General features: G+C 53.8%; 1 protein-coding gene across 3 annotated transcripts in view; it reads left to right on the forward strand.

The window, feature by feature from the left end:
• The first annotated feature begins 1,677 nt into the window (after positions 1 to 1,677).
• LOC128944616 (protocadherin alpha-C1-like) overlaps positions 1,678 to 23,382 on the forward strand; it is a 101,652-nt gene continuing 79,947 nt past the window's right edge. For 2 of the 3 annotated variants that reach the window (XM_054287961.1, XM_054287964.1), the window contains exon 1: positions 1,678 to 4,191. In XM_054287961.1, coding sequence (XP_054143936.1) covers positions 1,678 to 4,191 — 2,514 coding nt within the window. Of the gene's footprint in view, positions 4,192 to 8,547; positions 11,111 to 23,382 lie in introns of those variants that run through there. The other variant, XM_054287962.1, reaches the window with a different exon arrangement.

Below are 23,382 nucleotides of genomic sequence, written 5' to 3' on the forward strand. Positions count from 1 at the left end.
TTCGTTTTGGATTGACTAAATGTGCCTGGATTTGGAGTTGGATTTGATAATCCTTATGGGTGCTTTCCAGTTTGAAATGTTCTGTGATTCCTTTACTGGATCAGCAGAGCACCACTGCCTCCTCCCATTCCTAAGTTCTTTCTCCAGACACAGTTCGAGCAAATAACAGCAAGCATGGATGAAGGAGACACCCTAACACATTTCTCAGAGTGGATGTGTTGGGAGTCAGGAGTGTGTTCTCAGAGAAAATGACACAAATAAAATGACTGTGTTGCCTTTACCCTGTGGATCAGGCTGCACAGAGACATTTCACAGGGAATTTGCCCCTGTGTAATTTCTCTGTGCAGCCTGATCCAAAAAGATCCATCCTGGGGTTTGACATTCTTTCTGTGTGTTTCTGACTGCGCTGACCTGCCTGAAATACGAAGCCATAAATTTACATTCAGCATGCAGGTGGCAAATTTGGCCTGAAGACTAGGTCTTCATCAGAGTATATGAAAAGTGTTCAGAAGCTGTGGTTGCTCCATATTTTTTTCAGCATTAAGGGTGGATTGACGTGCTGGGCCTTGATGGCTTTAAGTTCTTGAAGAAGATTCACTGGGTTGTTTGTGCTTTTGTCTGTTTACACCAATTTCAAAATACCTAGGGATTTGGTCTGTGTTTCAGAGGCTGTGAATTCTCTCCCTTGAGCGAATGGAGCCTGAGAGTGTGATTTCCTTCCGGAAGGTAAGGTGAAAGAGCACTCTGTCAGTCTGGCACAGACTTGAAGTGAGCAGGAAATTTGCTCCTTGAGTGGAGAGATGAAAGATGACAGCAGAGAGGAACGAGAACTGTCACAAATGTCGTGTTTGTGCCTCATGGAGAGAGTGAAGTAATGGAAAAATACATTGGTAATGGAGATGAGGAAGAGGAGAGTATGTTTGTACATAAGGACAGTGAAGAGGAGGAAGAAGATGGGAAAAAGAAAGAAGGGAAAGATGGACGGATGAATTTACTGGTATGTCACCGATGCTCTCATTGTAAACAGAAAAGGAGAAGAACAAGAATGGAGGGAATAAACGAGTGAGAGAAAGGAAAGGCAGAAATGCTATCAAGGTATTACACAAGGAGGTAAGTAAAGATCAAAGATGAGAAATAAAAGAAAGAAAAAAAGAGCAAATGAGATGAGCAGTATGAAACGACCTTACCTCTAATCGGTGGGTGGAGCTGGTTCTCAAGAGCCCTCTCCGCGGTTGGAATATTCCGCGGTAAGACGCTAAAGCCACGTAAGTCGAGTTCGTGGGTCTTGCTTGTTTTTCTGCTATCTGGCTCCGGAGGCGACAGGCGAGATACCAGAAGGGGTAAGAAGAGAGCAGCGGTAAAAGTCGAAAGGATAAAATACAAAAGGAGCACGGGAAGAAGAAAAAGGAGAGGAGATTGGCATGATGAAGAGGAGGTACAGTTGATGCGGCGGAGCGTGTGCGGCGGCGGAGCAGCGCACGGTGTCGCTGCAGGCTCAGGAACGGGTCTGTGTGGGCGGCTCCGCCCCGGTGCGGCGGAGAGCCCGGCTGTGAGCGCGGGGGGGGGCGGCTCGGGCCGGGCAGCAGAGCCGGTGCGTGCGGGCGGCGGCGGGGAGCCGTGCGGGGCGCCGGGCCGGGGCCGGCGGGCAGAGCGGCGGCGGCGAGAGCGGCAGGAAGGATGGGCGAGCGTTGTGCGGCGGTGGTGCGGGTGCTGGTGCTGCAGGCGGCCTGGGCGCTGTCGGGCGGGCAGGTGCGCTACTCGGTGCCGGAGGAAGCCAAGGCCGGCACGGTGGTGGGCCGTCTGGCGCAGGACCTGGGCCTGGAGGCGGGTGAGGCGGAGGCGCGGCGGCTGCGGCTGGTGGCGCCGGGCCGGCGGGCGAGCGTGGAGGTGAGCGGGGCGAGCGGCGCGCTGCTGGTGAGCTCGCGGCTGGACCGGGAGGAGCTGTGCGGCAAGAGCGCGCCGTGCGCGCTGCGCCTGGAGGTGCTGCTGGAGCGGCCGCTGCGCGTCTTCCATGTGCAGCTGGAGGTCACCGACATCAACGACAATGCCCCCGTCTTCCCCGCCGCCCGAAAAAACCTCAGCATCGCGGAATCGTCTTTGCTGGGGTCTCGTTTCCCTCTGGAGGGCGCGTCGGATGCGGATATCGGAGCAAACGCTCAGCTCACCTACGCACTCAGCCCCAGCGAACATTTTAAAATAGAGGAAGAAAACAGTAACTCTCGCAGTAAATCCCTGTTTCTGGTACTCACGAAATCTCTGGACCGCGAGACGATTCCCGTGCACCGGTTGGTGCTGACAGCGACTGACGGTGGCCGGCCGTCTCTGACGGGGACAATGGAGCTGGTGGTCTTCGTGCTGGATGCAAATGACAACGCCCCCCAGTTCAACCAGTCCGTGTATAATGTACATTTGTCTGAGGACTCCATACAAGGCACTCTAGTGGTGCGGATGCACGCCACGGACGTGGATGAAGGAAGTAACAAAGATGTGAATTATGAAATTGATACTATTGTTCCTCCCTCTGGCTCAGATTTATTCAGAATTGATACAAACACTGGGGAGATCAGACTGACGGGCGCCCTGGATTTCGAGGGAGTTAATTTATACGACCTAAACATTCGGGCAACAGATAAAGGGACACCCCCGCTGTCTGGTCACTGCAAAGTGGTGCTGGAGGTGTTGGACGTGAACGACAACGCGCCGGAGGTGTGGGTGACGTCGCTGTCGGTGCCGGTGCCCGAGGACGCGTCGTTGGGGACGGTGGTGGCCCTGCTGAGCGTGTCGGACCGGGACTCGGGCGAGAACGGTCGCGTGCGGTGCTGGGTGTGGCCGGCGTCGCCGTTCGGTCTGGAGGCGACGTTCGCGGGCTCGTACTCGCTGGTGCTGCGCGAGGCGCTGGACCGGGAGCGGGTGTCGGAGTACGAGGTGGAGGTGCGTGCGGAGGACGGCGGGGCGCCGGCGCTGCGCGCCAGCCGCGGGCTACGGGTGCCGGTGTCGGACGTGAACGACAATGCTCCCTCGTTTGCGCAGGCCGTGTACACGGTGCTGGCGCGGGAGAACAACGCGGCGGGCGCGGAGCTGGCGCGGCTGTGGGCGCGGGACCCGGACGAGGCGGCCAACGGGCGCGTCAGCTACTCGGTGTGGGACGGCGGCGTGGGCGTGGGCATTGGCGGCGGCGCCGCGGGGTCGTCGTCGGGTGGCGTTGGGTGGCGTCCGGCGTCGAGCTACGTGTCGGTGGACGCGGAGAGCGGGCGTCTGTGGGCGCTGCAGCCCTTGGACTACGAGGAGCTGCAGGTGCTGCAGTTCGAGGTGCGCGCGGTGGACGCGGGGGAGCCGCCGCTGAGCGGCAACGCCACGGTGCAGCTGTTCGTGCTGGACGAGAACGACAACGCGCCGGCGCTGCTGCCGCCCGCGGGCTCGGCAGCGGAGGCGGGCGGCGTGGCGGCGGCGGAGGCGGCTTTGGCGCTGTCGGGGGCGGGCTCGGAGTCGGGCACGCTGTGGGCGTGGGCGGCGTGGGGGGCGCCGGCGGGGCAGGTGGTGGCCAAGATCCGCGCCGTGGACGCCGACTCGGGCTACAACGCGTGGCTGCGCTACGAGTTGTGGGAGCCGCAGGGCAAGGGCCCGTTCCGCGTGGGGCTCTACAGCGGCGAGGTGAGCACGGCGCGGGCACTGGATGAGGCGGACGGGCCTCGCCAGAGGCTGCTGATCGTCGTGCGCGACCACGGCGAGCCGGCGCGCTCGGCCACAGCCACGCTCAGCGTGTCGCTGCTCGAGGCCGCCGAGGCGGCGCTGGCCGCGGGATCCTCGTCGGCGTCGTCGTCGTCCTCAGCGGTGTCGCGCTCGGCGGCGGGCGTGGAGCTCGGGGCCGGGGCGGCGAGCGCGGCCACCAACGTGTGGCTGGTGGTGGCCATCTGCGCCGTGTCCAGCCTCTTCCTGCTGGCCGTGGTGCTGTACGGGGCGTCGCGCTGGGCGCCGCGGGCGGCCGTGCTCTCGGCGCCCGGGCCCACGACGCTCGTGTGCGCCAGCGAAGTGGGCAGCTGGTCCTACTCGCAGCGCCACAGCCGCAGCCTGTGCGTGGCGGACGGCGCTGCCAAGAGCGACCTCATGGTTTTCAGCCCCAACTTCCCTCCGCCGCCGCCCGCTCCTGCAGCCAAGGACACGCAGCCGGAGCCCTCCGCTCTCCTCGACACGGTCAGTGGCAATACCTTGTTCGCCTCTCGCTGTTTGGTTTCTTCTCCGCCCATTCTCTCTCGTCCCCTGGGTATTTCCTGCTTGCAGCGAGGCTCCGCCCCCGCAGAATGATGTCAGTGGTTGTTTAAGGATGATAAAGGGATATTTCTATTGTCGGCCTTTCCTCACCTCATTTTGGAATTTCTTGGTGCGTGGAGGCCGAATTAATTTATTTTTGCACTCCAGAACTGTTACCATCTGCAGGTGAATCTCGCTGTGCTGGGCAGGAGTTTTACTCAGGAATGAAATCATTGCTTGTTGCAGTGAGAGGTGCCCCGGGGTGCTAGCTTTGCAGGCAGGTTTGTTACTTTTTTCCGTGAAGGGTTTCAATGCCAGCTTGGAGCAGGAATACAAGACAAACCTTGGTGATAGTCCCCCAGTAACGCTGTTTTGAGTTATGCCTTCGCTAACTTTTGACTATGTTGGTATTAGGTTTCAATTGTTACTGAAAACTGTCTTCTTTCATTTTCCTTGCATGAGATGTGACACAAAATTACACTTGGGGCTTCAACTATTTGACTCCCCGTGGAAACAAAAATTCTGAATTTAGGTTCCACCATCAGGCTCATTGAGAAAGTAGGAAAGGCAGTATGGACTTTAATATCACCTTTTTCCTTGTAATTTGTTTTGCTTTCTGTAAAGGAAGGAAAATATAGAATGTTTACTAAAGTGATTGTGGCAATGGCAGAGTTAGGGCCAGGTTTGTTTTGATGTGACCTTGAGCAGAAAAGCTCCGTGAGGAAGGTGGAATTTATTGAGAAGGGCATGGGCGATATCTTAAGACAAGAATGAGTCATGATGAGGTTTTCAAGAGAACTCATGTCCCAGAGTGATGAACGAAGAATACCTAGAGAAAACTGTGAGGCAGGATGAGCACAGAGTACTTATGCCTGGGATCCTTTTCAAGACTCTAATGTTTGGGAGCTGGAGGCCTTGTGGACCTTGAGATGCTGTGTGGTATTGAAATGGCCACAAAGTCCTTTGAGGTGATGAAGTTCTCCCAGAACAGAAAGTGGTTTGTGCTGATACTTCATTACTGTATAAATTGTATTGGTAAGAGGAAATGCAATGCTGAATGTTGTTTAATGAACCACTTCCCTTTAATTTTGAGGAAGGCATTGTGGGAGGGTAGGACTTGAGCTTGCTGGAGTCCTTTTGTAGGAGTCCATGTCTAAAGCAGCTTCCTCAGCTGTTGATTTTGCCATGATGGTTCCTTGCTGCTTGTCAAGTGGGATTTGCAAGAGGATGTGATGAGGAAAAGAGCATAAATCTGTGTGTGCCTCATGTCTCCTACCTGAGCTCTTGTAGGGACAGCCTCAGTAGAAATGGGGTGTTGCCTCATCATGCTTAACCCTGATACCTGTATGGCCACACCAAACCCTGAAGCACAGTCCAGCTCTGATATTATCGTAGAAAGTCTCCCCCACAATTGATTTTGTGACTGTGCTTGTTCTTCTGCATTTGGTGTGATTGTCTCAAAATAAAATGAATCTGTGCCAGGATCAGAGCTGTCACTCTGATCACAGAATTTCAAGGATCTCCAAAGTGTAGCTCTGTGGTGTTTCCATCTAAGATTGCTGAAAAAGCTCAGCATGTTTAAGGTAAATTTCACACAGTCTGGCAGACATTCTGTGGCTTTGCATCTCTTCATAGGGTCTTTGTGCATATTGTGAGGGAGGGTGGGGATGTGCAAAGGCCTGGATCATATTCAGAGTAGGTTTTATTGCTGGGGCAAGCTGTTCTGGTGGGGCAGTTTGGCTGCTACAGCTGTAATCCTCCAAGTGGCAGGGAGTACTGCTTGGGCTCTGTCTCATGGGTAGGGTGACTTTGAGTGGAGAAGATTTTTTACTGAGGCAATGGAGATAGTGCTTATGCTATACAGCATCACTGGGGAAGAAAAGCTCCAGTTGCTTAGCTGGAGATTCATTTCCCAGAGCTTGGGATAGAGGATTCCACTGGAAAACCTTGTGAAGCCGCCTGTCACCCAGGGCTGCTCTCTTGGGATCCTCTCAGGTCCTTCTGAAGTCCTGTGTATCTTTGGTATTGTCTGTGCTCTTCCTGTCAGATGTGAAGTCATCTTCCATTCACATCTTAGATCACTTGCTTTTGAAAATATGGCATTGGTAAAACAGCAGCTTTTCCAATCATCAGTGTTGCTTGGTCAGCCTTCTCTGAAGCTCTCCTTGTTTATATCCCTGCTCTTGTCTTGATAGGGAGTGGGAAAACTTCTGTCCATAATCAAGAAGTTTCCAGACCTGGCATTTTGATATGGTGGAAATGTAACTTCTAGTTGTCTTCTCTCCTTTTATCAAAACATTTCATATTTTAAAATTATTTTTCTTCTTTTGCATTTGCCATGTGTTGGTAACAGTGGATGAAATGCACACTGCTGAATTTTGGCAGCTGTCAAGTAGCAGAGTTTCCAGGAGTTGACCATCGGTATGAGAGATGGATTTTCCAGTGTTCTAAGCCGAGGTTGAGGTTGGGAGAATGACCTTAGATTTGCAGGATCTCTTCTACTTAGCATGTGATAAAAGTACATGAAGGAGCATTGTGCTTCTGTTCAGTGATTTAGAGGCTTTTGCAGAATGTGGGTCATTTCCCCCTATTCGTCTTCCCCATTAATCTCTGATAACATTAAAAGAAAATATGCTTCAGAACCAATTCCCTCCCTTGACAGTAAATATTTTCTGAAGAAGGAGCCAGGTATGCTTCAGGTAAGTTCCTGCTACCTAAAGAAGATGAGTCTGATTTCAGTTGTACCTTGGATTGACCAAATGTGCCTGGATATGGAGTTGGACTTGATAATCTTTCTGGGTACCTTCAGGTTTGAAATGTTCTGTTATTCCTTTACTGGATCAGCAGAGCACCACTGCCTCCTCCCCTTCCGAACTTGTTTCTCCAGACACAGTTTGATCAAATTGCAGTAAGCATGGATGAAGGAGAGACCCTAACACATTTCTCAGAGTGGATGTGTTGGGAGTCAGGGGTGTGTTCTCAGAGAAAATGACACAAATAAAATGACTGTGTTGCCTTTACCCTGTGGATCAGACTGCACAGAGGAATTGCACGGGGAATTTGCTCCTGGGGTTGGACATTGTTGCTGTGTGTTTCTGGCTCTGCTGGCCTGCCTCAAATACGAAGTCAGAAATTTACATTCAGCATGAAGGTGGCAAATGAGGCCTGAAGAACAGCTCTTCATCAGAGTATATGAAGAGTGTCCAGAAGCTGTGGTGTTCAGCATTCAGGATGGATTGGTGTGCTTGATGGCTTTGAGTTCCTGAAGGAGATTCACTGGGTTGTTTGTGCTTAGTCAAGTCTCTTTACACCAATGTCAAAGTACCTAGGGATTGGGTCTGTGTTTCAGAGGCTGTGAATTCTCTCCCTTGAGAGAATGGAGCCTGAAGTGTGTGATTTCCTTCCAGAAGGTGAGTAGAAACAGCACTCTGTCAGTCTGGCACAGACTTGAAGTGAGCAGGAAGTTTGCTCCTTGAGTGGAGAGATGAAAGATGACAGCAGAGAGGAGCGAGAACTGTCACAAATGGCGTGTTTGTGACTCATGGGGACAGGGACGTAATGGAAAAATACATTGGTAATGGAAATGAGGAAGAAGAGAGTATGTGTGTGCATAAGGACAGTGAAGAGTAGGAGGAAGATGGGAAAAAGAAAGAAGGGAAGGATGGATGGACGAATCTACTGGTACGTCACTGATGATCTCACTGTAAACAGAAAGGGAGAAGAGCGAGAAAGGAAGACATAAAAGGAGTGAGAGAAGAGAAAGAGAAAAGATGCTATGAAGGTATTACACAAGGAGGCAAGTAAAGATCAAAGATGACAAAAAGAAGAAAACGTCAGCAAAGGAGATGAGCAGTATGAAACGACTTTACCTCTAATCGCTGGTTGGAGCTGGTTCCCAAGAGCCCCCGCCTCGACTGGAATATTCCACGATCCGACGCTAATGCCACGTAAGTCGAGCTGGTGGATCCAGCTTTTTTTTTCTGCAGTCTGACTCTGGAGGCGCCTGGCGAGACACCGGAAGGGGTAAGAAGAGAGCAGCGGAAAAAGTCCAAAGAATAAAATACAAAAGGAGCACGGGAAGAAGAAACGGAAGAGAAGGTGGCCATGACGCAGCGGAGGCGCAGGAGCTGTCACGGAGCGTGTGCGGCGGCGGAGCAGCGCACGGTGTCGCTGCAGGCTCAGGAACGGGTCCGTGTGGGCGGCTCCGCCCCGGTGCGGCGGAGAGCCCGGCTGTGAGCGCGGGGGGGCGGCTCGGGCCGGGCAGCAGAGCCGGTGCGTGCGGGCGGCGGCGGGGAGCCGTGCGGGGCCCGGGCCGGGGCCGGCGGGCAGAGCGGCGGCGGCGGGCAGAGCGGCAGGAAGGATGGGCGAGCGTTGCTGTGCGGCGGTGGTGCGGGTGCTGGTGCTGCAGGCGGCCTGGGCGCTGTCGGGCGGGCAGGTGCGCTACTCGGTGCCGGAGGAAGCCAAGGCCGGCACGGTGGTGGGCCGTCTGGCGCAGGACCTGGGCCTGGAGGCGGGTGAGGCGGAGGCGCGGCGGCTGCGGCTGGTGGCGCCGGGCCGGCGGGCGAGCGTGGAGGTGAGCGGGGCGAGCGGCGCGCTGCTGGTGAGCTCGCGGCTGGACCGGGAGGAGCTGTGCGGCAAGAGCGCGCCGTGCGCGCTGCGCCTGGAGGTGCTGCTGGAGCGGCCGCTGCGCGTCTTCCATGTGCAGCTGGAGGTCACCGACATCAACGACAATGCCCCCGTCTTCCCCGCTGCCCGGAAAAACCTCAGCATCGCGGAATCGTCTTTGCTGGGGTCTCGTTTCCCGCTGGAGGGCGCGTCGGATGCGGATATCGGACCGAATGCGCATCTCTCCTACACACTCAGCCCCAGCGAATATTTTACACTTGATGTTAAGTCGTCTGATGAAAACAGGAAGTCTCTGTTTCTGGTACTCGCAAAGTCTTTAGACCGCGAGACTATTCCCGTTCACCGGCTGGTGCTGACGGCGAGTGACGGGGGCCGGCCGTCTCTGACGGGGACAATGGAGCTGGTGATCTCGGTGGAGGATGCGAACGACAATCCGCCCCAGTTCAACCAGTCTGTGTATAAAGTGCTGATACCAGAAAATGCTACAGAGGGGACGCTTGTATTACGTGTGAATGCCACGGATCCGGACGAAGGAAGCAATAAGGAGTTTTATTACAGCATCTTGAGTTCGATTCCTATCGGTAACAAAGAACTCTTTACCATTGACACCAAGACGGGCGACATCAGACTGAAGGGTACTTTGGACTTCGAAGATGTTCGCTTGCACGAATTGCAAATCGAAGCGCGAGATAAAGGGACGCCCTCACTCTCGGGTCACTGCAGCGTGGAGATGGAGGTTCTGGACGTGAACGACAACGCGCCGGAGGTGTGGGTGACGTCGCTGTCGGTGCCGGTGCCCGAGGACGCGTCGTTGGGGACGGTGGTGGCCCTGCTGAGCGTGTCGGACCGGGACTCGGGCGAGAACGGTCGCGTGCGGTGCTGGGTGTGGCCGGCGTCACCGTTCGGTCTGGAGGCGACGTTCGCGGGCTCGTACTCGCTGGTGCTGCGCGAAGCGCTGGACCGGGAGCGGGTGTCGGAGTACGAGGTGGAGGTGCGTGCGGAGGACGGCGGGGCGCCGGCGCTGCGCGCCAGCCGCGGGCTGCGGGTGCCGGTGTCGGACGTGAACGACAACGCGCCCTTGTTCGCGCAGGCCGTGTACACGGTGCTGGCGCGGGAGAACAACGCGGCGGGCGCGGAGCTGGCGCGGCTGTGGGCGCGGGACCCGGACGAGGCGGCCAACGGGCGCGTCAGCTACTCGGTGTGGGACGGCGGCGTGGGCGTGGGCGGCGGCGGGGCCGCGGGCTCCTCGTCGGGCGTTGGGTGGCGTCCGGCGTCGAGCTACGTGTCGGTGGACGCGGAGAGCGGGCGTCTGTGGGCGCTGCAGCCCTTGGACTACGAGGAGCTGCAGGTGCTGCAGTTCGAGGTGCGCGCGGTGGACGCGGGGGAGCCGCCGCTGAGCGGCAACGCCACGGTGCAGCTGTTCGTGCTGGACGAGAACGACAACGCGCCGGCGCTGCTGCCGCCCGCGGGCTCGGCAGCGGAGGCGGGCGGCGTGGCGGCGGCGGAGGCGGCTTTGGCGCTGTCGGGGGCGGGCTCGGAGTCGGGCACGCTGTGGGCGTGGGCGGCGTGGGGGGCGCCGGCGGGGCAGGTGGTGGCCAAGATCCGCGCCGTGGACGCCGACTCGGGCTACAACGCGTGGCTGCGCTACGAGCTGTGGGAGCCGCGGGGCAAGGGCCCGTTCCGCGTGGGGCTCTACAGCGGCGAGGTGAGCACGGCGCGGGCGCTGGACGAGGCGGACGGGCCTCGCCAGAGGCTGCTGATCGTCGTGCGCGACCACGGCGAGCCGGCGCGCTCGGCCACGGCCACGCTCAGCGTGTCGCTGCTCGAGGCCGCCGAGGCGGCGCTGGCCGCGGGATCCTCGTCGGCGTCGTCGGCGGTGTCGCGCTCGGCGGCGGGCGTGGAGCTCGGGGCCGGGGCGGCGAGCGCGGCCACCAACGTGTGGCTGGTGGTGGCCATCTGCGCCGTGTCCAGCCTCTTCCTGCTGGCCGTGGTGCTGTACGGGGCGTCGCGCTGGGCGCCGCGGGCGGCCGTGCTCTCGGCGCCCGGGCCCACGACGCTCGTGTGCGCCAGCGAAGTGGGCAGCTGGTCCTACTCGCAGCGCCACAGCCGCAGCCTGTGCGTGGCGGACGGCGCTGCCAAGAGCGACCTCATGGTTTTCAGCCCCAACTTCCCTCCGCCGCCGCCCGCTCCTGCAGCCAAGGAGGCGCAGCCGGAGCCCTCCGCTCTCCTCGGCACGGTCAGTGTTCCTCCTTTTCTCGCTCTGTCCCCTCTCACCCGCCCCCTGGGCTGTTGCTGCCTGGAGCCGTGCTCCGCCCTCGCGCCGAGGGGGCGGTCCGTTTTTCATGGTCATTTACCCTCTGAGTGCGGGTTGCATCATCCCTCCTCTTCGGTGCCTGTAATGTATTGTATCCTAGCAGGTTTGTTTTTACCACTGTGATCTTCTGTCTTCGTTTAATCTTGTTAAAGAGGGGAGGTCGTCAAAATACTTAGATCTTCCTGCCCTCGGTGCCAAGCTGAATGAAATACCTTTTTTGTCTTGCAGCGTCTCGTGAGTCTTGTGTTTTTGATGGTGCTGGGAATGGAGTTCATCTATATGTCACTTTCTTCTCTATTTTGTAATTTTAGAACCATCAGTAGCTGTTTCACAATCAGTCATAATCTGTCTTTAAGCCGCATCTTTTTCTTGTCTACTCAGCTTTGTTGTCCCCTGCATCGAAAATATTTTTCAATTTTCCTACCTAGGTCTTCAGAGTCATTAACTTTTTCTGCAGATCTTTCCTGCAGACCTGTATTTGAGCTCTGCTCCATCGGATGCTATCTCCTATAATCTTTGATGCATCACTGTTAATCACTTTCTGAGATCCCCTCATGAGTTATTAAATAGAATCATTCTTGATAAAGATTTCTGCCCGACTGCAGTTTTTGCCTTATCTTGCTAGTGTTATCATCTCTGATTTTCTTCCACCTGTGGATTTAATCACAACTCTGAGTGCCTCTTTCATTTTGAATGGAGTATCTTTACTTGTCCACATTTCCCTGTCTTACAGGAGGGGCACTTCAAATTAATTTCTTGATTTTGACTGCTGTGAATTGCTCGTTTCCAGTCTTGTCTTACTCAGAAGTCTGTCCTTCTCTTTGTTTCACCTTTGAAAGAAAAATCTATATTTAAATTTCTTGCCTCTTCACCGTGCATGGTATAGATTAATTTGTGAAGTATTGCAGAATTACTATGGACATGAAAAAGACAGATGCATTTCACACTTTCCCCTTCGAAGTATGATTGAAATGAACTTAGTGGCAAAAGAACACAAACCAAAGTAGATGTCAAAATGTGCAGCTGTAGTTCTAGACTGAGCAAGACATATTGGTAGAGGACTTGTTTTTGGTGGATTAATGTATTTGTGGAAGCACCTCAGTTTGGTTTCTGACTTGGGTAGTCCCACGTACCCATCAGTCATAGGCATTGTATTTCTAGGATGCTGTGGGGTTTTGACATGATCTTATTTGTGCTTACTTAATTTTGTTTTTCTGTTCCCTGAGAATAGTTTTTAAAATAAATTCATTTTTTCTGGTCTCATTGTGTGCTTGCCTTATGATAATCATGTGAATAGGAAGATGGATGATGCTTGAAATTCCTGGTTTCCAGAGAGTGATGTAGCTTGGCTTTATCGGGAGATGTGTTGGCAATTGTGAGTGAAAGCCATGCTGCCAAATAATGCTCTTTCATTTCAGAGTCTGTGCTCCTTAATATATACATTATAATATTAATACAGTTTAATAGATACAGCTGAAAAGTAAAGGGTGGCTCCATAATCAGAAAGCAAACTACTGGAACAGAAGATTTCACTGGAAAAAATGTTAAGCCTAAGTGCTAGAGAATTTTGAGCTCCAAAGTTACTTCTCCTGCACTGATGCTGTAGTGTCATTGCCCAATAACATTTTCACTGGAATGTGGTTCACTGTCTTGCCATCTCTTAAGGTCAATTTTACTTTGAGAGGAATCTGTGAGGCTTCAGGTTTCATTTGTTTCTGCCTTCATAGAAACGTATACAGAAATTTTGGCAATACAGCAGGAATTAGAGAGGATGGAATAAAAACCTGTTTGCTTTTTCAGCCCTGCTTCCCTGAAATTTTGAACAGTGATCCTTGAACACAGGCCTGAGAATGGAGACCTAGAAATAAATCAAGACAACAGTTAGAATAGCAACAGGTGTAACTAAAAATATCTATTGACAGACTGACATGGGCTTTTTTAGCATTTTGTATATTCCTTTTTTGTTGTTATTTTTTACCTTTGGGTGCATGCATCGTTGATTCTTCCTGTGGTAGAACCAACAACTCACTAATCTGTGAAATTCCCTGGTTTGTGTTAGTGCCTGGCCTAGAGGGCAGGGCAGCAGAAAGTGCTGTAGCTGTGTAGAGAAGATGATCTGATGTATTTATGTCAGTAGATGAGGTGGGAGCTTGGGAACCTGTTATGAGATGAACTGTGCCTTGCCAGAACAGTGGTGCAACCCTTTTATCTCATCCCCAGTAGTGTCATGGTGAATGATGCTGCTGTGTCCTGCAGCAGCTCATCTCCATCGGTAACAGGCACATGGTTTTGCCATACTGTGAGTTTCTACCTGCCTAAAAATGATAACCAAGACCTTGATCTTCATTGTGCAGCTACACTTGGGGGATAAAACTTAGGGAAAATACTGATATATACAGATGAGAGAGTTCATATTCCCTGAGTTATTTCACACTTCTGAGAGGATTTCTGCTCTGTTGGAATGTTTAAAGGATAGAGTTAGGGAGTCACTGATGGAGTTGAAAGTCTTTGGTATTTGCTGATGCTTTACTCGGTTGGAAATACACTTCAGAAGGCAAAACAATTCTGCTATGGACAGACACAGGTACTCTTTGTAATATGATGGGTGTACTGTACTATTTACTCTACAAAAAACCAAGGAGACTGTGTGGAATTGCTCAGCCACATCCCTGTCACAAAGCCATGAAAAGGTAAGCAATTTCTGTTCGTTTCTAGCATTCCTGGATTAGGCCAAGTACATTACATGTGAATCTATGTCTTCTGAAGACCTGAGTACTTTCCATAGATGGAAGATCGAGGATACAGTCTTCTTCGGTAGAGGAAACAGCTGAAGTATCTTCCGGAAGAAAACATAAGTGAGAAAATTGAGTTATGCCTCCTGAAGCATAAGAGAAGATGAAGTCTGGAGATCAGAAGTAGCTTTATGCAGTGAAGATATTCCTCGGAATGATTCCTGGGTTAATAAGGGCGTTTAACTGAATGTACATTTTGGCAAGTAAGTGCTTCTCGATTAAAGTGCCTTAAGGAAGGAGAAGATGAAGAAGAGAAAGAGAAGAGAAGGAGAAAGGGAGGAGACAAGAGGACCAATTATTACGGCTGCGGAGGAAGGCAGTGTTCGGAAGGGAAATCTCGGAGCGCGTCGGCCGAGCGGGCGGAGCCACGGCAGGTCCTTCCCGGCACGGAGCCGCAGCGGGAGGAGGGCAGCAGGCGGCTGCTCACGGGAGGAGCCGCGGTCGGACACCAGGTGCCGCTGTTGGCCGCGAAGGCGCCGTGAGCCACGGAAGGGCGGCAGCTCCTCCCCGAGCCTCAGTCACGGTACCGTCAGCCGGAGGAAGGATGCGCCGGACCGGCCCGGGCGGAGCGCCGGGAAAGCGGAGCGGCGTGCTGCTCGTCCCAGGGAGACCCTAAGGCGGACGGCGGGGAGTGACGGAGAGCCGGTCAGGGCCCGGGAAGGGACCGGAGGCGACAGCGGCGGAGATGCGGTGGGGACCTGTGCTACGGGTGCTGGTGCTGCAGGCGGCCTGGGCGCTGTCGGGCGGGCAGGTGCGCTACTCGGTGCCGGAGGAAGCCAAGGCCGGCACGGTGGTGGGCCGTCTGGCGCAGGACCTGGGCCTGGAGGCGGGCGAGGCGGAGGCGCGGCGGCTGCGGCTGGTGGCGCCGGGCCGGCGGGCGAGCGTGGAGGTGAGCGGGGCGAGCGGCGCGCTGCTGGTGAGCTCGCGGCTGGACCGGGAGGAGCTGTGCGGCAAGAGCGCGCCGTGCGCGCTGCGCCTGGAGGTGCTGCTGGAGCGGCCGCTGCGCGTCTTCCATGTGCAGCTGGAGGTCACCGACATCAACGACAATGCCCCTGTGTTCCGTGAGGACGAAGAAGCCCTTAATATCGCGGAATCGTCTTTGCTGGGGTCTCGTTTCCCGCTGGAGGGCGCGTCAGATGCGGATATCGGAGCGAACGCGCAGCTCACCTATACACTCAGCCCCAGCGAGTATTTCAGTCTTGATCATCAGGGGAATAATGACCAGAGTGCCTCTTTGGCTCTTATTTTAACGAAATCTCTGGACCGGGAGACGATTCCCGTGCATCGGTTGGTGCTGACGGCGACTGATGGTGGCCGGCCGTCTCTGACGGGGACAATGGAGCTGGTGATCACGGTGGTGGATGCAAACGACAATGCGCCCCAGTTCAACCAATCCGTTTATAAAGTTAAAGTCTTAGAAGGTTCCGAGCTCGGAACTCTGTTAGTCACGCTTAGTGCAACGGATCCTGACGAAGGGATCAATAGTGATATTATCTACTTATTTGGTAGACGTGCTAGTACACAAGTTAAAGAAATGTTCACTGTCGACGAAAACAAAGGAGAGATCAGACTACAAGGCAAATTAGACTATGAGGAAATGAATAGTTACGAGATCCCTGTAGAAGCAAGGGACAAAGGCTACCCTCCGCTGTCGGGCCACTGCAAGGTGATGTTGGAGGTGGTGGACGTGAACGACAACGCGCCGGAGGTGTGGGTGACGTCGCTGTCGGTGCCGGTGCCCGAGGACGCGTCGTTGGGGACGGTGGTGGCCCTGCTGAGCGTGTCGGACCGGGACTCGGGCGAGAACGGTCGCGTGCGGTGCTGGGTGTGGCCGGCGTCGCCGTTCGGTCTGGAGGCGACGTTCGCGGGCTCGTACTCGCTGGTGCTGCGCGAGGCGCTGGACCGGGAGCGGGTGTCGGAGTACGAGGTGGAGGTGCGTGCGGAGGACGGCGGGGCGCCGGCGCTGCGCGCCAGCCGCGGGCTGCGGGTGCCGGTGTCGGACGTGAACGACAATGCTCCCTCGTTTGCGCAGGCCGTGTACACGGTGCTGGCGCGGGAGAACAACGCGGCGGGCGCGGAGCTGGCGCGGCTGTGGGCGCGGGACCCGGACGAGGCGGCCAACGGGCGCGTCAGCTACTCGGTGTGGGACGGCGGCGTGGGCGTGGGCATTGGCGGCGGCGCCGCGGGGTCGTCGTCGGGTGGCGTTGGGTGGCGTCCGGCGTCGAGCTACGTGTCGGTGGACGCGGAGAGCGGGCGTCTGTGGGCGCTGCAGCCCTTGGACTACGAGGAGCTGCAGGTGCTGCAGTTCGAGGTGCGCGCGGTGGACGCGGGGGAGCCGCCGCTGAGCGGCAACGCCACGGTGCAGCTGTTCGTGCTGGACGAGAACGACAACGCGCCGGCGCTGCTGCCGCCCGCGGGCTCGGCAGCGGAGGCGGGCGGCGTGGCGGCGGCGGAGGCGGCTTTGGCGCTGTCGGGGGCGGGCTCGGAGTCGGGCACGCTGTGGGCGTGGGCGGCGTGGGGGGCGCCGGCGGGGCAGGTGGTGGCCAAGATCCGCGCCGTGGACGCCGACTCGGGCTACAACGCGTGGCTGCGCTACGAGCTGTGGGAGCCGCGGGGCAAGGGCCCGTTCCGCGTGGGGCTCTACAGCGGCGAGGTGAGCACGGCGCGGGCGCTGGACGAGGCGGACGGGCCTCGCCAGAGGCTGCTGATCGTCGTGCGCGACCACGGCGAGCCGGCGCGCTCGGCCACGGCCACGCTCAGCGTGTCGCTGCTCGAGGCCGCCGAGGCGGCGCTGGCCGCGGGATCCTCGTCGGCGTCGTCGTCGTCCTCAGCGGTGTCGCGCTCGGCGGCGGGCGTGGAGCTCGGGGCCGGGGCGGCGAGCGCGGCCACCAACGTGTGGCTGGTGGTGGCCATCTGCGCCGTGTCCAGCCTCTTCCTGCTGGCCGTGGTGCTGTACGGGGCGTCGCGCTGGGCGCCGCGGGCGGCCGTGCTCTCGGCGCCCGGGCCCACGACGCTCGTGTGCGCCAGCGAAGTGGGCAGCTGGTCCTACTCGCAGCGCCACAGCCGCAGCCTGTGCGTGGCGGACGGCGCTGCCAAGAGCGACCTCATGGTTTTCAGCCCCAACTTCCCTCCGCCGCCGCCCGATCCTGCTGCAGAAAACGGTTCCGCTGGGAAGGGGCCATCTGTCTCCCCGCTTGCTTCAAGCGTGGTAAGAATCCTCAACATTTTTGTTTCTCTCTCTTTGGTAGTACGATTTCCTTAATACATGAACCTTCGATGTATTAATGCGCTTTTTCTGTTACAAGAGTTTTAGAACGACGTTCTAGCTTTCCAGTGTGTTGCATTTAGACGTGATGATCTTCTTGCTGTGTACGTGTTCACATTTTGAAATTTCATTTTCTCTATACGTGACTGCCCGTCAAAATTCTCGTGTTTTCTTCTCTCCCTTTTGAAAATGTATCTTGCATCGGATGTTATTTTTTTAATGGGGTTTGTAATTTTGATTTTACTGTCTCCTTGTCGTCAAATTGCATTACTAGGTCTATGGGATATTTTATTTTTCTGTTTCGGCGCTTTTCAAATTGTGAATTGTTCAGTAGTTTCATATTTCCCTCAAGGTGAATGTAAATGTGTCTTTGAACGCCTTATTTGATGACTTATCAGTCAAGTGTCAAGAATGCGCTCGTGAGTTTTTAGATTTAGAAGCTTTCTCATTGTCGCAATTCGCCCCTCTTGAGAAACTGAAATACATGATGCAATAATTTTGGGGCTATAGGATCGGATGAAATGTTGGTGAAAGTTGTGAGCGTTGCTCTCTCTCTGGAAGTCCATCGAAAATATGTGCATGTGTAAGCGCGGGGTGTCGTAAAATCCAGGATGCTTTGTGGAGAGATGGAGAACTTTTTGAGGAACAGGGTGGTAATTTACCATTTCCTACGACCTGTTCTCACTTCTCGTAGTGATGGGGCGTCTCTTTTATCCCATCCGTACAGAAATACGCTGTAGACAAAAAAAGTCCAAATTTGGTGAGAGAGGAGAGAGGCGGGAACTTGGTGAAGGGAAAATTATAACGCAAAACTTCTGTGTGTGGTGTTCGGTGGTTCGGTGATGGTAGCTTGAAAGCTTTTGGCTCTTTCAGCAGCGGAGCAGAAAATACCAAGAGAACAGTTTCGGTACTATTTTCCTCAGTGATTTCCCGACTCAGAGAGCGATTGTTTAATTACCGGTTGTTTCCAACACCGTAATTTTTCAGCTGATCTTTTCCTAGCGCTGATGGCACTGAGCTGACTCGGTTCTCATCTTGGTCATGTTTAGTGTTTCTTAATTGTCAGAAAATTAAAGCAATTTTAAAGGGGAAAATTGAAGTTCTCTTCTATCTAATTTAATTTTCTCTATAGCTTAGGAGAGAAATGTGTAAAGCTGCCGGAGTAATACATCAAGCAGTACATATATATTTTGTGTTATACATTCAATACTTTTGGTTCACCTCTCATATTTTTAAGACACAGTGATATATGTTAACGCGGTATTTTTATTTTGACTAAATACACTTGGTTGGGTTGTGAGCTAATAGAGGTCTTTAGAGGAAGGTCACGGACTGTAGAATTTAAATGACGGGTCGTTGTTTCCAAGATTACGAGAATGGTGTTTATAGGTGTACAGAAAACAGCAATGAATATTTAAAACTTCATGTCCTTTTTGGAAAGTATCGTAGGAGTGGGTTATCTCTCGTCGATCCGTAGAAAAGCATTTCATTGTGTCCCACGATTTTCTCTTTTCTTCTCTTAGACCACTTAGTATCGGCTTTAGCTTTGAGTTCTTTGTGTATTTGCTGGGGATTGTTTATTTAGTCTCCTTTGATGGTGAACGGGAGTCGCGTGCTGAAGGGGAGTGCGTGATCACCACTTAACTATGCGTGAACTACTTCAGTTGTGAGAAGCAGGGTCTGCCCCAGCTCTGTAGAACTGTCCCTTCTTTATTCACATGCCTGTGGTGGAACCTCTGATTTCTAAAGCAAAACCATGTATTTTAAGCTTATAAATAGATTTAACTGCCTCTGTAAAAGATGGAGAATTAGCATTTGCACACAGATGTGGAAAGCAACTAGTTTCTCTGGGTTATGATTAAGGGCGATGTGGGGTCTCAGTGCCGTTTGGGGCAGGGCAGGATTTGGCTTCTGTTCGGTTCCCCTTGGTTTCTCTGACTGTAATAACGAGTTGAAGAATTTATCGAGGTTTCTTACAGACGTACACTGTCAAGAAAATATTCCAATATTTCTGTTAGAAACATAAAGCAATCTTAACTTTAGAAACAGCTCGTGGATGCTTTTACTTCGCGGAATAGTCGGGGCAGGAGTGGTTAACAGAACGCTCTAGAATATCCGTCAGTGCTTGAATAAACGCTGCCGATTTCGCGCAGAGCCGTCAGTCGCTGCAAGCCCAGGCTGCTGGTACCGCCGCCCGTTTTTCTGGAGAGTGACGCTGATTAAGGCGGTGTTATCAGGCACAGCGCAGTCCCGGCAGCCGAGGCGGGGCTGCGCTGGCAGCGGTAGCAGCGCGGGGGAAGCGGCAGCAGCGCCTGCTCCGCCGTGGTAGCCGGAGGATGTTTTGCAGCTTCCAAACGAGATTTTACAGGCAGGGAAATGCTCGGCACGGCTGCCTCGGAGTTGTCAGAGACTCCGAGTGCTCGGCTCGGAGCCGCTCCTGCCGCCCGAGCGGGACTGAGCCCCCGTAGCCGCTGTCGCTGGTGTCATCCCCAGCAGCTTCCGTCAAATCCAGTGATTTCTGACCGGGGGACAACAGAGCGATCTGTGTCCTCGTGTTAGAGAGACGAGATCATGCCCGCGATGTACTGAATAGCATGTAGTGGGTCCCTGTTTCTGTGCCTCGATGCGGGTAATGAGGATTTTCCAGGGAATCTAAAAATCCTCTGCATATGCGTTCGTTACTCCGGGCTGCTGGTAGCTAAAAGTCATCTCTGCTCGTGCTTCCCCAGGGAGCGGCTGCGAGCTTTTTGAAGGGCATCCTGACACCACTGCTCCCTCTGCCAGCAGGCACAGCCTGCCTTGGCAAAGAAGAGGGGCTCAGAGCGGATCGACCCGGCGATGCTGCCAAAGTTCTTTCTGTCCCATCCACCGGGAGAAGCGCGGGGCTGGGAGCGAGCCTGGGCTGGGGGGCTCCCGCAGGGCTCAGGGCGGGCTGCCTGCCACACCTCCCGAGCGGAGGCGCCCGGTGTTTGGGGTCTCCGGGGCAGCCCCGTCCTTCCTTTCGTGTGAAAGGGATAGCGGGGTCCCTGCACCTCCGTCGGCGGCTCTGTGGGGGCGATCTGGGCTCGGTCCGAGGTCTGGTCGTCCTTGGTTCGCAGGCAGACCCTGTGCACTGCCGGGTTCCCATTATTGTGGGAGATCTTCATGTGCTCCTTTGGGCGGCGGTGGGGGCTGGAGGTGCCCTCCGGGGGCACCTGCGCCGCGCAGAGCTCCTCGATTTCCGTGGGAGGAGGAGCAGCAGAGCTGTCGTTCCGTCCGTTCTTCACAGATTCCCCTGCTGTCTCCCGCTGAAGTTCAGTGCCCTAATTTAGCACCAATGGCCGTCCCTCGGTTCTGGTGAGCGCCCCTGGGATTGTCCCAAGCCCCAGCACTGAGCAGGACGTGTCCCGCAAACCTCCGTCAAAGGCACCACCTCTGATGCATTGACCACGGAAATGGCGCTTTTAAATAATCGCTGACATAATGATGATGTTCAAGCACGAGTGTCCCTTCATGTGGTGCTCCACAGCCACCACGCAAACCGGTTTTGGTCTTCGCCTTTCGTTTTGGCCTTTGCTGGTGTAATAGTTCTTCTGGCAGCCACCAGAAGCACAACGTGGCTGGACTAGCGACGTCTAACCGCGGGAAAAGGGGAGGATTGCCTGAAAATGTAAGGCAGGGAGGGAGAATGAGTGCGCCCCGAGGCGGTGCAAGGGCAAGCACCAGGCAGGCAGAGGAGCGCAGAGGGATGAGCTCTCTGAACCCGTCGGGGAGTGAGACATGATGAGAGGTCGTGTGGAAGTGAATGGTACCTGAGAAGGATCACGAAGATGAATTCCTCCGTCAGTTGGGTCAAACGGGCTCTAAGAATGGGTCCAGCAGAGAGAAGGGGATAGGGAATGGTTTGGATATGGCAAACTGAAGGCAAATGTAAGATGCGGGGGTTGAAACAGAGGTTAGATTGTCTGCTGTGATACCAAGGAAAGTGTCTGTGTTAAAGGTGTTTAATACAACTTAATTCTTTAATAGAGCATAGTTATGTAATTAGGGACAGTGAATTGAAATGGAGAAGAAACCTTTGAGATTGGAGACCCTTAAATGAAGGATTAGGTGGAAGGGTGACCCAAAAAGTGAGTGGGGACCCTGTGTGTAAAGGCCCACTTGAGACTGCCTTGAGCTGGATGTGGAAGGCAAAGCACAAACAGGCAGGGAGGAACACGCCTGGGACTCAGCCAAGCAGAGCAGTGGCTTCACACAACGGGCAAGGCTGGATTCTGCCCCCGTGGTACAACTCTGTTATTCCCTTCATGGCAGCAGTGTCTGTGTTGTAACTGGCCCTCGATATTTAATATTACTGAGCACTGGATCTTGCCTGTGACCCAGAGCTGCTTACCTGAGTGGTGATGTGGGGATCAGACCCTCATGTGCTGGGTTGGGAAGGTAGCATGGTAGGATCTGAGTGCCAACATGGTGATGGCTACATGCACGTTCTGGTGAGCAAAGTTGCCTGACCCATCACTGTTCACAGTGGAAAATGACAAGAGGAAAAGCTATGCCAAAACACAAAAGCAGGGTGGTGAGGTTTTAAAATAATGTTAAAAACAAATGAAGACAAATTCACTTAGAGTCCTGTAAACAAGCACTGGGCAATGCTGCAAAATTAGAGATATAGCAGAAAGATGAAAAACTTATTTCTTGGTAAATAAGTTGTAAATGAATGGAATAAAGACTGATATCATTGTGGGCTGCTGATACTCCTCAAAAGGTGAGTACATCTGAGAGGCAAATATGCAATTACTTTGATTTTGGCCATTCACTAATCAGTTTCTTCTAGCACTGCTAGTATTTCAGGCACCACAATGAATAACTACAGCTTGTCATTCCAATATTAACTTTGAGGAAAATCTGCCTTTGAGGGGGTTTGTCTGCTCAACAAGAGGATGTTGAGCCCAAAATTCTTGGGCTTCCTCATCATAAACTGAGTCACAGATGGGCAGGTAGAGGCTGTGTGTTTACCTGTGTGTGCACCTGAGGGATCAACAGGTGGCTTTTCAGCTCTTCCCAGACAGATGGATTTATCCTTGCTGCAGGTTAATGTTAAGGAATACATCAGTCTTTCCCGTGACTTTAATAGATGTCATTGCATTGGTTCAGGGTGTTTAGAAACGACTGTGCATCACTACAGAGCCGAAAACCCAGCAGCTTCTCTGGTATTGTGGATGACATTGTTGCAGAAGAGGAATCTAGGGCAGATTGGGAGTGGGGGGAGGCTGGATGATAATTCTGTTGTGATTGGATAGGAATTGGGCATTTCTGCACTTAACAAACAAGAAAAAGGGGTAAGCAGCAAATGATGAGCAAATGATGAGTACTTGCATTGTATATGGTGTGCAATGGGTTATTGACAGATTTATGTCCTCTGTGGATTGAGGTGAGTGCACAGCAGCAGCTCTGTAGCTTTCTCTCAGCTTTCTGCTGCCACCCCTGCTACCTCTGAGCTGTAAGGGATTCGGTAGCATCAATGAGCAGAAGTAAAATGCAACATTCAGGTACTGCCAGGACCTCCTGGAGTTAAAAAAATCACATCTGCAGACAGTTGTGCTGGAGCAGACCAAGATCTGTTCCAGTGTGCCAGGATGAGAACCTCACTGTGGGGCTTTGCTGAGTTGTGAAGATGCAAAGAGATGTATTGATTTTTTTTTAATTTAATGTACAATGTTTGGCTGTGCTCCAGATTTTCTCCCTTTTTGAGAGGCCCTATGTATACTATATATTATTGAAATGTTCTGTTTCATTTGCCTGGAAATTTTCAGCTGCAGAAAGAAGCACAATGAATATGAGAAGGGTTAAGATCTGTCCTTGTTACACATTTATAGCCTTTTTCTTTTGATCAATCATGATCTCATCACAACAAGCTCTCACAGAAGGGAAGTGGAAACAGAGGAGATGGAGGTGCTGCCAGGGCCCATCAGTATAAACTGCTGCTGAAGATCCTTCCAGGAAGGTTTTCCAGGAGGATATTTTCAAATGCTTTTCTGCCCTCTCGTATCTGCTTTGGGGTGTATTTGGTAACTGTTCCCTCTGTGTGGAAAGCTGGGGGAGCAGAGAGCTTTGATGTTATTTTTTTCTCTCATGATTTGCAGTCTCTCTGTGGTATC

This window comes from Melozone crissalis, unplaced genomic scaffold, assembly GCF_028551555.1.
Source record: "Melozone crissalis strain CALT ecotype California unplaced genomic scaffold, PUWL_Pcris_2 ptg000061l_1, whole genome shotgun sequence".
Taxonomy (NCBI): domain Eukaryota; kingdom Metazoa; phylum Chordata; class Aves; order Passeriformes; family Passerellidae; genus Melozone; species Melozone crissalis.